Genomic DNA, 13610 nt, shown 5'->3' with positions numbered 1-13610 from the left:
CATGATTTATTTTGCATGGAATATGATGTTAAGAATCCTTTTTTCACAGTTTTATTGCACAGGACAGCACTGACTCCCCAAACATAAACATATGTTTTAATGTCTGACACTATTTTATGATACACAAATTTTATTTTAAGACCTGAAGCCACCAACTGGGTGATATTGGAAAAAAAATCTCATTACATTTTTTTTTAATATCAGTCGATACCAGCATTAATCAGGACAAGAATCAAATCACTTTTTTCTGACAAGCTTTAAGGTTCTATTTTACTATCAATTAAAGTTATGAGGTTACCTAAACATTTCATCCGCGCCCCGTTCTACTGTAGGAATGTTTGTTGTACTTTACTGTTTCACTCTGCAAGCAAAAGCCTGTCACATTTTGACCAGTTGACCACCATAGTGCCAGTTTCATCAGCAGCACATGCAGACATGCTCACTGTGCTTATTACTTCACTCGCAAAGGTCAACCCTGCAAGACCTTGCCTGAGTTGAATAAGAAGAGATCATTTGTAGGAACTGAATACAATTTATTGAGATGGAGAACTTAATGTATTTGGCAATTAGACTCCGATTACTCATCATGGCACAACAGAATCCCAGCAGTGATAGGAGTTAGGACAGGACCTCCCTGAGTCTAGACGCTGAAGGTGGTGAACATGAAGATGGAGGGTTGGATGGTGCTCTGAGTCACTTGGGTAAGGTGGAGATGGGAAAGAAGTGGGTTGCACACCTGAAAGGGAGAATGACAGAGAGCACTGAGATTGAAACCACACAGAGTGGAGGCTGACTGGCACAAAGAAGGCGGGCAAGAAGATGACTGGACTAGAGTAATGATGACAGCATTGAGTTTGAGGGCGTGGAAAAGTGGTAGTGATGTAATGATTAGACTAACAGCCAAACACCCAGCAAAGCAGGTAGAGGAATGATTACAGATCTTCCTTATTGAACTTACAAATAAGCTTCATTTAGTTTAGGAGGAGTTCAATGGCCAGAGCATACAGCATCCCAGAAAGGAGACATGCCTTCCTGGTGCCTCTTTGACCAGGGACAGGTCGACTAAGGATTTCAACTACTTTTAGTATAACACTTGCCCCCCTAATACAACTTATGCCAGTCCTTCTCAAATGGTGGGGCACATTGGAAGGGGGGGGGGGGCATGTGTGACCCTAGGGCACATGCTTTTTTTGCAGTACTAGAATAAAGTGTAATTGCACATCCACTACAGCATCAACATCAACTGGTTCAATTCGGTCAAAAAATGTTTATAGTTTGAATAAAGATTTTATTTTATTTTTTTAATTTCAGGGAAATTGATACACTTTAAATGTATCAGTAGTAGTAGTTTAGAGAGTTGCAGTACTACAAAATGCACTTTAAATCTTTTCTGTTACAGACTTTAATGTTAATACGGATACAATGTTATGCAGAGATGTACTTACAATTATAATTTTATAGACAAATTATACTTTTTATAGTCGTGGGAGAGGGGGAGAGTGGGGGGCGAGAAATGTTTTCTTCTTCCTAAGGGGGGCGTAAGAGAAAAAAATTGAGAAGCACTGACTTATACCGAGAGTACAAGCTTTACTAAAACCAAAGGACTTTAATTTTTTAAAAAGGATAAAGATTAACTCCATGAAATGACTTTTCCTGGTAAATAGAAAGAAAAAAATGTGTGCAGGAAATCCATCAACCGACCACAGCTGAGCTGCTGAACTGCTGCGGACATTTCATCAAAAGAGATGGTGGTCTCCAGTGAAGCAGACTGCTTCACCCACTCGAGGCGAAGGCCCAATATCTTAGCCAAACAGTCCACATCACAGTTGTCAGCACTAAAGCTTGAGTACAACTCTGCAGTGAGCTTCCTCAACCCTCAAGAGTCAGATGTTAGAGACCCATCTGAGAGCTTGAGGTGCAGCATTTGATTGAACTTTTTTCTCCAGCTTAAAAAAATATGGGTTGGAACTTTATTTTATAGTAGGGATGTGAGTTCTAATTAAAGACCCTTTAGCTTTTTCTTGGAGAAACCGGCCTAAAACCTCCTATTATCCATCCCAAGCACTGTTATCATTGTCTGTCCCATTAATAATTGTGTCTTCTTTAACCCTAATGTCCCTTTCTACATCCGCAAACCAATTCTTTTCAATAGCTGTTATGAGTGTAGTGTATTGTTTGCAAAAGAAAAGTCTGTGTTTACATCGTATCATTGAGATAACTTGACAAAAAACGCTCAGTCTCGTTAATTCCAGAAATCACAGAAAGACTGATAAAAATCTTTGTTTTGGGTCAGCCATACATTAGCGTGCAAGTTCAGACAAAGCTGAGAATGTGCCAGCATTATTATACACCGGTACTGTAATCCCATTTAGATTCAGTTTCATTAGTGGTGGTCAGAAGGGAGGCTGAAGGTGGGTGAGCTTCCTCTATAGTCCTATCAGCTGTAGAATAGGTGGTAAAATTCCAGTCCTGTACGTACCACTACAACTGAGCTACTGTAGTACACCTTTCATTTGTCACTTAGTTTGTGAAATTACAGTTTACAGTCAGTACCAGAGCTCTGAGCATTTATGAATGAACATTTATGAATAAAAATAATATATCCCTGATTGGTGCTTCCACTACTTGGAAGCTACTCTGCTCCACTTCACACATTGAAATGTTTGTTAAATGAAGGTGTTGAGAAAATAAAACTGCTACATGCACACTAGGATTTCTGCCTTGACTTAGAAAACACTGCCCCCTTGAACTCATTCCCCATTCAGCTTCATTATCTACTGAGCTGTGTGCTTCCTGTTAAAGGACCACATCAATGTTTTTATTTCTACTAGGCTCAGTTAGCAGTTCTGGCCTTACTCTATCCCTGTACTCTCATTGATGTTCAGTGTTCCCACTATTAAAACCAAAACAAAGCAGAAAGAATAGGGGGAGAAAGAGGACACGGATTCCCTTCCTAGGGAAGACCTCCTCCTGTGCGTCAGCTGTTTTATTAACTTACCTTAGATTAGTTTCCCCTCATTTTTCCTTGCTTCTCTCTCTTGTCTATCTGACATTGTCCACCATTTCTTCAATGTGCAGCTTATCAGTTTTTGGGGTAGCAATTGTGACCTTCACCGTATTGTGCTGCATTTTATGTGGGTTGTTGTTAACTGGGGGGTGGCCACTAACAGTAAGGTTGGTGGTTCAATCCCAGTCTGCTCCAGTGTGCATGCCAAATATGGGTATGCAGTCTCCATGTCCATATTTGTATGTAGGCTTGGGCAAGATACTAACCTCCGATGCATCCATCGGAGTATGAATGCGTGTAGAAACAGCTTAGAAACTTAGAAACAGCTTAGAAAAAAAGTGCTTGTGTGAATGGGTGAATGTATAAGTTGTGTAAAGAGCTTTGAGTGCTTAGATTAAGTAGAAAAGCGCTATATAAGAGCCAGTCCATTTACCATTACCTGCAGCCTGCTGCTCGTCTGGAGCCTGCTCAACAGCACTGCCGTCTGCAGCCCTCTGCTGTTCACTTAAGCCTGAATGTATTGCTCAGCTGTATGGCTGTCCACTCCCTGGTCTTTGTGAGGGCAGGATGAGCATTTGTGTCCAACATTTCATACTGCCTAGACATAGTGATGTATGTTTAAGGCATAAATAAAGGCAAGATACCCAACAACAAATCATCGAAGGTCATACCTCTCTAAATAAACAAGTGGACTAAATGCTTCTCTCTGAGAAAATCCACAGCCTTGGTCATCTGAGAGTCGTAAGTGATGTCTTCATGGCCAGCCTGTTTTCCTACAGCCAAAAGAACCTGCCCTATCTGTGGGGCAGCCATCAGTCTAACCCCATGTCTAATTGACAGGGAAGGAGAACACTCACTAGGGAGGTATGCTGTGGCTCAAAAGAAAACAAACGATTAACTAAGTTTTGTTCACTCAACACAAATCAATGAAATAAACTTCTCTTACCTTTTCATCAAGGGCAAGATGTAAAGGAAGAAAAAAACACAGTCGAGAACTCAGCAGCTTCTCACTAAGCAGCTCCTCACGATCATCAGCCACCTTCACACACTCACTCACTCACACTCCCAGCATGCAGCGCAGTAGGGAGAGGAGGTAGGTGACTTGCCCTAGTCTCCAAATGATTTATTGCACACAACATTCCTAGCATGTTTGATTCAATTCAATTCAGTTTTATTTATAAAGCGCCAAATCACAACAACAGTTGCATCAAGGTGTTTTATGTTGTCATGTGAAGACCCTACAATAATAAAACGGAAAACACAGAAAACTCCAACAGTGATATTACTTCCTGTAAGCAAGCGCTTTGGCGCTAGCAGAAAGGAAAAAACCCCTTTTAACAGGAAGAAATGTCCAGCAGAACCAGGCAAGGGAGGACTCGGGGTCACCTGATCCAACCCTAACTATAGGCTTTTTCAAAAAAGAACGTTTTAAACTTAATCTTAAAAATACAGTGGGTGCCTTTATCCCAATTTCAAATTCGATTCTGAATTTAATAGTAAGCCAATGAAAAGAAGTCAATATAGGAGAAATACGCTCTCATTTTTTAGTCCCTGTTAGAATGGTCTGTTGCTGCAGGATTTTTTATCAACTGTAGGCTTTTCAGGGAGTTTTAACTCCATCCTGACAACAATGATTTACAGCAGTCCAGCCTAGAAGTAATAAATGCATTAACTAGTTTTTCAGTATCACTCTAAGACAGAATGTTTCAAATTTTGGAGATATTACACAAATGGAAGAAAGCATTCCTACATATCTGTTTAATGTGCATACTAAAGGACTTAGCCAAATCAAAAATGACACAAAGTTTCCTCAGAGTGTTACTGGAGGCCAGGGTAATACCATCCAGAGTAAGCATCTGGATAAATACTGCATTTCTAGGATTTTTAGGGCTGAGTGCAATAACCTTACTTTCATCTGAATTTTGAAGCAGAGGAGGTCATGGATGGAGGTCATCCATGTCTTTATGTCTTTAAGACATCCCTGCAGTTTTATTAAATGGTGTGTGTTTTCTGGCTTCATGGATAGATACAGTTGGGTGTCATCTGCATAGCATCGAAAGTGTATGCTATGCTTTCTAATGATACTGCCTAAGAAAGGCATGTATAATGTAAAGACAATTGGTCCTAGCATGGAACCCTGTGGAACTCCATAATTAACCTTAGTGTGTGAAGAGGACTCTCCATTTACAGGAATAAATTGGAGTCTGTTACATAGATATGAATCAAATTTCAAATGTACTTTTGATTTGAGGCTTTCTTTGTCAGAGGCGCTACAGTATCTAGAGTTGTAAGCAGTGAAGAAGTAAAAATATTAACAAGATAATCAACGTTCTGTAGGAATAGTGTTCAGGTAGCTGCGCTGCACTGTGTTTGCACAGAGAATGAAAAAGATAACAGTGGATGAATTAAATCCTTAAACTTGGTTATAGAAAGACATCTGTTGTCATGAAATCTATTCCCCACTTCTGTGTAATCCATTATTGTAACCATAATCGTCATGCCATAACCAGACTTCTGTCCGGCAGAATCATTTTGTTGAACAATTATTAATTCATGTACTAACAGAGACAGTGACAGACCTAATGTTTAATAATCCAAATTTTACTGTTTTACTCTTTACAGTTGTGGATACAACATTGGTCTTTCTTTGTGATTTTTTGTATTTACATAATTTTTTGCTGATTTTTCTGACACAAACTAAACATCTGACAAAAAGAGCAGGAAAGTACTCTTGCACACTTTAAGAACAGACTGACATTGTCAGGTGAAAGTGAGGGACAGGTGAAGGGGCTATGCTGGTAGTGAGTCGGCTACAAGCTGTGCTAAGCTAAGCTAGCAAATCCCTAAAGGGAGGGAATGCTGTGAATATAATTAGCAGGTGAATCAACAGAGAGTGTGCTTTGGACAAAGTACACTTTCTGAGATTACACTATGAAATCAGACATTATCTATAAGTTTTTAATTAAATTGGCTGCTCAGATAAGTTACACCAAAACAACTATAACAGGAAGAGATACTCTACCGCAGAAAGAGCCAACACCAAGTCTTCCCTAGATGAATAAGATCGTGAAAAAATAAATAGGCAACCATAAAATTATGTTGTCCTTTGTTTTTATTAATTTGTTTTGTTATGTTTTTTTGTCTACAGTGATAACTATTATTACTCTTTGTTGTGTGTATAATCAGTCTCTACATGAGCTCATCTCTATCTTTAAGAATTGCACCATTCTTAAAACACCATTTTCCTGAGTCAGGTTATGATCCTCTAAAATATATCTCAGCTTCCTATTCGTAGTTTTACAGCACATATAATGCAACTTAGATATTTAAGAGGCTAGTGTCCTTTTAATTTATTTACCCACTTATAAGAGCAGACACAAAAAGAAAAATATGACAGTAGGCATTTGCATATAGTTTTACACACAACACATTAATCTTGTCTATTCATTAGCTACAAAGTGCATCACTGCAGTTTAGTTATTTTTCTCATTCAGTTTAAAAGCTAAGTTTAAAAAGAATTTATTCAACTTGGCCCTTATGAAAAGAAAGAGCAGTACAAGACATTTTCATGAACTCCTGGCATGGACATGACTTCTGAATTATTATTTTCTGATTCTTTTTTTTATCATATTTGTATTTTGACAGGAATACAATATGTGCACAATTACCAAACACAAATACAGTATGCACACTTTTAAAGCTTGGAGGCTATTGCAGTTAGTTAGCCAAAATTGGTTCTTGAAACTTTGTGATAACTATTATCCCAGCTGTGTGGTGTTGTTTGTCTGTCCACTTGTCTGTGCACTGGCTTGGGACTTTCTGCTTTACAAGATTTCTTTTTGCGCTTCACTGTTGGAGCGCATGTCTCTCTCTCTCTCTGGCACAACTGCAGTCAGACTAACTGTGTGGATAATGGAAGACTTCTCATGATCAGGCAGTTCTCTAAAAGACTCAAACTGTGCAGTGTTGGAGAGCTGTTAGTATTATCATTCATACTGTTTTTCATTCAGCTAATCTTTAACAACCATTAGCTCCAAGGTCAGGCCACAGCAGTTAAAGGACTTAACTGGTTCACTTTGATCTCAATATGTAGCATGGCATCGGTATGAGTTATCTCATGTTACCATGGTTGAAGATGTAGTGCGCATTGTTTGTCACTAAGAAGGGACAATGCCAGTCTGTTCTTTTTCTTAGATTTTTGCTGAGTATTGGTCAATCTATTGAATGTTGTCAAACACAAAACGTATTATGTTAACGAAGAGGAACAGTTTTAGTCAATCATGATCAGTAGAAGATAATAGGTCTTGGCTTTGAAAAGTTAAAAGACAGTTTAGAATCTTCAGCACCATTTATTAAAAGATTTAAGTTAGTGTATTTACATATTTGTGCCTGCACTTGTATGAATACATTTGAATCTGTCTGGAGAAAATGCAAAAGAAGTTCATAGTTTTGGCATTAAACAGCTTTGGTATACAATCAAAAAAACATAAAAGCCCAAACACATAGTCAATATATAGTTTTACATATAGTTTTACTACAGTATTAGTTCATCCACACATACATAGATTATGGGGCCACACCATTTAATCTTCTATCCCATTGCAGCAGGTGTATCAAACACCTAGCCATGCAGTCTGCCGGTACAAACGTTAGTAAAAGAATGAGTCCTTCTAAAGAGTTCACTGGATTTGAGTGTGATACTGTAATAAGATCCCATGGTTGCAACAACTGGCAACTGTAAGTGGTATTACTGCAAATTGGAATTTAGGAACAACAGCAATAGACCAGTGGGATCCCGCTATATTCAGAGGGTATTGAGTTATATGCCTTGCAGATTCTTGAAAAGATGTAACCTAAAGAAACAAATGGGCCAGTCCTTCTTGAAGAGGCCTTACAAGCACAGAAAGCAAGCTTTGAGATGTAAACACACAATGGAAACACTTTGCTAGGGAAGTTGTTTTTCTGGAAGTGTAAATAAAATTGTCAGGTATTTCTATATTTAGATTATTATTGTTTGGAAGTAGAGGTTCAGGTATGTATGTCTTCTGGTGTCTTATCAAAATACCTGCATTCGTCATCTATATTTTATCCTTTGTTACTGGTGAGCTGCAGTTCAGTCTTCTCTCCAGGTCTTCACTCAGAGCTGTCATCTCCGTCTCGATCTGCTCCTGCACCGCGTCGTCACTGGTTGTCACTTTTTGAACTGAGGACTGCCAGTTCTGCAGCTTATACTAGAAACATGAAAGCTAATAATTTATCTACAGTTCTTTCAAGATTTTCTAAAATTACCAAGTCTGTGATTTTCATACCTGAAATCAGTCTCTTAGCCTCCTCCACCATCTTCTTCTGTTCAGTCTCAGGCGCTTGAAGCTTTGCTGTAATTGCTGTCACTTTGTTTTCTGTGGCTGTCAGTCTGGTGCTCATCTTGAAACATCATAGAGGATGAGGTTTTCAGTGAAAAGCACGAGCAGTAAGCTGCACCAGGCTTTGTTTATTGGTTGAAATTTCTGAATTATTTTGAATTGGGAGTAATTTGCAGGGAAAAAAAGTTGTATTCTCTCAGTGATGATTTTTGTTAGGTTTAATGGATCAGTATTTAAATTGTTGCTATTCAAATTTAGATATTGATTGAGTTCCATTTGCTTACGTTGTATGTATTAAATTAACACAGGCTAATTTATAGCAGAAACAGACAAGTAAGAGCAACAATTAGCCATTTAATAGAGAATATTTGTGCAGTGGTTTTGCTTATCATTTAAGTTATGCTTAGAAAAATTGCCTAAAATGCACCTTGAACATCTCACACTTCTTGTCGTAAACATCTGCGCTTTTCTTTTGGTTTGAAACTTGTTTGCACAAAACAACAAATATTAAAAAGTCAGCTTTGACTATAAAGAGATATAATAGACACTTCAGTATTTTCTGGCATTTTATCGGCTAAATTGAGGCAAATTAAAATAATAATAACAAAGACTTGAATAATAACAACAACCACTTTTTTACTGTGGGCTTGGGTTTCAGTTTCGTGTTCCTCAGTTCTACCTTCTGCTCTACCAACATGTCTCTCGGTGCTCTCAGCTCACCTGAGGAATCGTTCCTAGTCTTGCACTTCATCTGTGGTCAGCTCAGCTCTTCTTCATGAGTTCACATCACAGACAGATAGAACTGCAGCACCAGAACTGCAACTCCTGGCGTTGCATAAGCCCACCACTGCAAATCTATGGACATGATGCAATGTCGAAAAGCTGTTTCTACATGCTTATTCATTCTTTCATGCCTTCTTTACCCCCCCCCCCCTTTTTTTTAAAATGACCCCAAACTAATATTGCAGAACATTAATTAAACAGTTTCTCATGAACATTGTTTATCGTATTTATACAGATGGTGTCTTGTCTATGCAGATGGTCAGTGGTTACAAAGTACACACACCTTTAAGATGTGCATTGAATTAATTCAATTGTTGACATGAATAATGAATGTTAGATTTTCTCAGATGGAAATGAAAACTAAAATGTTGAATTTATTTTGCATGACCTTAAAAGTTGGTTTCCCAACAGATACTAACAAGGTAAGGGTGCTAGAGATATGATGATAATGATGTCAAAACCTCAATCCAATCAAGTTCACTGTTTCACAGCATGAAATCATCACTTTTGTGTAGTGATTTTATTTTCTGTTTGGATGATATTTTTGCCACAGTTGCATTTATTTACTAAGTATTCAAAGATAGGATTCAATATAACATGCATTAACCCCAAGTTCAAACCAAGCAAAGTAGCTGGTCAGCTTGTCACTGTGTTATCAGACCCTGCATTTGAATGACAACAAAGAAAGCCACAACTTTATCAGATTTAATCTGACTAATTCTCCTCCTCCTTCATCTTTTTCACTTTTTTTATCTGTGACAGACAGCTGGTATGTGCATGATTTTTGCCAGTGTATTTGGTCCTTTCGACAGCGAAAGAAAGACAGAGAGACAGAGAGAGAGAACACGGATCACATATTTGAGCATGAGGGTTTCAGCAGGCACTTGTCTGTTTGTGCATGAGTGTGAAGGTTCAGTTACACCGCCATCACTGATAAGCTCATCATTCAAAGCTATTGCAGGTGATGTAAAACAGATGAGGGAACACAAGGTTATACAGTATCTATTTTCCATTACATTCAAGAGGTTATAGAGAGTGGGACAGGATGGAGGAGAGAGCTTGGTAGTGATTACATCAAACCAATATACAGGCAGAAATGTGATTGTCACTGAAGGAGGTTATCAAGGTCGCTTTCTGCCAGAAGTAACTTTTTTGTGGTTATCACTCGGACAACGTAGACACTGTCTTCTAGATTTTGTGTTATTACTTTTGGGATCATGGCCTCTTGACAAAAGAGCGTTGTTAACAATATCATTTTTTATTATTATATTTTTCTCCCTGCTAGTGCTAGTTTTTAAAAAAAGGTTTTACGTTTTTAAGGGGTACCATGTTGCTTGTATGCAAGTGTGTATTTTTGCATGCCCTGAGCGTGGCTGCTGTGGTCACAACTCTCAGCAAGTGACCATCTTGGCCCTTAACTTCTTTGGTCACAGCCTCGATCGCACACAGCCATACAAGCACAGGCACACATGGCCACCCTGCTGATGAAGATTAATTAGTGCAGACTCCCTGCTGATATGAAAGCTAGGGTCTTCAAGTGCATTCTGGGAAGAAGTAAACAATGTGAGAGTGCATCTTGCAGACAGCGGTGACTCACACGGAGGCCGCCACACAAAAATGCAAACGCACCGACATAAGCTTGCCCACCGTCTATGCAAAAGTGCGTGTATTGACGTGCATGCAGATCCATGAGTAGGTGCGCTCTGCCAAGACTGATTTACACATGACCGTACCTTGAACTTCGCTACAGTGTCCTCAACAGCTATCGATGTATTACAATCAGTGAGGCAGTGTGCTAAGCCCAATTGAAAAAGAAAGACACTGCAGCAGATGGCCGCAAACTTAGAGAAGTAGAGAAGAAAAGATAAGAGAGAAAGAAAAACAGAGGACATTTTAAATGCAGAAACAGAGGAAGGGAAATAAAGACGGAGAGATAGAGGAATCTGGGATAGAGATCGAGGTGAGGAGGAAAGGATGAATAGAGATTGGTGTCAGTAAGAGGTGATGTATAGAGGAGAGGGCAATGAAAGGAAGCTGGCTTCTCTCTCAGCTCCAGTAGTAATGTCCCTTTCCAAAACATCACTCATATTTAATGGAGCACAGCTACAAGAGAAGGGAGAAGAAAGGAGGGCACGAAACTTGCATGCACCAAACACTCATATGCAGACAGAGCAACACATTAGAGCCTCGTGCACTTTCAAAAAGTACTCAAAGTTGCAGGCACATAAAGAATGCACACACACATGCATTTGGATACTCAGCAAACAGGGTTCTGTGAGACTTAATGGAGTTGAGTCACACGGGCTTTGAGACTACAAAAGGGAGCCAGGAGAAAGAGGGAGTGAGAGAACAAAAGAGAAGGGGAGAAGAATCGAGGAGCACGGACTTGCATATGTGACTGTGCGCATAAGTGAGGGGAAGCCGAAATAGAGGCAGGAAGATGATCCTCGATAGCACTGAACTCTGTTGGAATCACATTCAGCAGGCACACAGGAGTGCCATTGTTGTAGAGAAAAAAATATGCTGAATATAAAAGTAGAAGGTAAACAGAGAGGGATAGCCACACATAACAGAATGAATCACCCACACACCTCTCACCCAGCCAATTGTCTTATTGACAAATCCCAGTCAGGGCCTTACATATTCTTCTATATTCTCCTATTAAAAAAAATAACTTGGACCTATGGGGGTAAAAAGTACCAGTATTGAGTTTTGTGTGGTGGGATTTTTTTTTATTATTTTTTTATTTTTATTTTTCTCAGCAAGTTTTATTATTACATCCAGGGATTTACACAAATGCTTTTGCCTTATTGCTTTTTTCCAGGCTCAGGCCTCAATGATGGCCAGTGGCATGCAATACGTTTGGTTGCCAAGGAGAACTTTGCCATGTTGACGATAGACGGCGAGGAGGTGTCTGCTGTGCGCTCCGTCTCACCTCTCAGCATCACCACGGGAGGAACCTATCACCTCGGAGGTAAGGGTCAACCCAGCACCAACACCACATTTCTAATGAGAACTAGACACCCTTTACTACCAACATCATTCATTTCCATCACATTTCTCTACAGTGTGGGTGTGTGTACTCCATCACATGCTCCCTATGTTTGAGGAGGTGTGCTGCATGTTTATTTTTCATGTTTTACAACTAGGATTTAACTTATCTGTGCTGTTCATATAGAACTTTTGTTGGTTTTGTGGTTATTTGCAGATAGTTTTTCAATCTAAATCAATATTTCTAAATCACCCATATTTGCACATGTGTATGTGTTAAGGCAAAAATGATCAAAGTTTAACTGAAAGTTGCTCACTTAGCAAGAGCCCAGGCACAGCAACATCACCATATATATAGGGGACACAAACTATAACAAACAGACACTCACAGAGAGATAGAAAGAGCGATAACACAAGCAGCAGCCTCAATCTGTCAGAATTAGGAAGACGCCAGGTTAATGATGCCAGACACCTCTGTCTGTCTGTTGGAAGATGGTCCGTATCTAAGTGTACTTGTGTGCATGTGTGTGTGGGTGTGTGTGTATGTGTGGGCACCTGTATGAAATTACAGTAACTTAGAGAGATAGTCCAGCTCTGATAGCTCCATCATGCCTCCCCCACCCCCACCCCCACCGCTCTCTATCTGAGCACAATCTCCTCCATCGAGCAAAATCATTTCCCCAGGCCAGTCAATAAGGATCAGAGCACCCGACAAAAACACAGCCCAAGTACTTTTATTCTGTTGTCTATTTTAATTTACTCTTAGCTGGTTTGAGTAAATCCCCCAAGTCCATGATGACTCCGTACTTTTTTATATATGAAATCAAAGTCTGTGAGACCTTGATGGGCTAATGGATTTTTAGTCTAGAGTCTGTTACATCTCTGAAGGATTCTGAAGGTCTTCTGTCAATCTAGGCTGTTGCAGAATCATTGAATTTAATTCTTCATTTTTCATTGTTGATATCCCAACTTGCTCTCTCTTTTTTTAGTCTTTGTCTGTCTTTTATATCTCCTCTCTCCTTTTCCTTCTCACCCTCTAGTCTCCACTTGATGCAATTGGTGATTTATTGATTTCAGTAAACTGAGTTGTGAATCAATAGTGGCTGAGAGGAGAGGAGAGGATCTCCGCAATGTCTTTACTCCATGAAGAGGGCAGAGGAGACAGTTAGATGAAGGAAGTCCAAAAAAGAAGAGAAGAAATAGTTCAAAAGAGTGACACGCAGGAATGGCAAAATACAGAAAGAAGGTTTTATAAGGTAAATAAAAAAGGTTAGCACATGAAAGAGTAAGGCAAGGCCAATTAATCTGTGATGAATACTTCAAGCAAGTTTCCTGATGTTTTTATTTAACCTATGGTACTTGAGTTGAGGCACATTTGGCAGTTTTTGCATTTTATTTTGAATTTTATTGGGTATGACACAAGAAACTTTGCACACGGATTTGGAGATTTTCTGCCATTCTTGTCT

The 13610-nt window shown here is 39.2% G+C and overlaps 1 protein-coding gene across 2 annotated transcripts in view; it reads left to right on the top strand.

Annotated features, from left to right (window-relative positions):
- Positions 1-13610, top strand: part of cntnap2a (contactin associated protein 2a) — a 348699-nt gene that overhangs the window by 192500 nt on the left and 142589 nt on the right. For both annotated transcript variants that reach the window (XM_005471745.4, XM_005471746.4), the window contains exon 10: positions 11978-12127. In XM_005471745.4, the coding sequence (XP_005471802.1) occupies positions 11978-12127 (150 nt within the window). The remainder of the gene's footprint in view (positions 1-11977; positions 12128-13610) is intronic.

The sequence above is a fragment of the Oreochromis niloticus genome, linkage group LG9, assembly GCF_001858045.2.
Source record: "Oreochromis niloticus isolate F11D_XX linkage group LG9, O_niloticus_UMD_NMBU, whole genome shotgun sequence".
Lineage (NCBI taxonomy): Eukaryota > Metazoa > Chordata > Actinopteri > Cichliformes > Cichlidae > Oreochromis > Oreochromis niloticus.
This window is presented reverse-complemented; position numbering and strand designations above follow the sequence as displayed.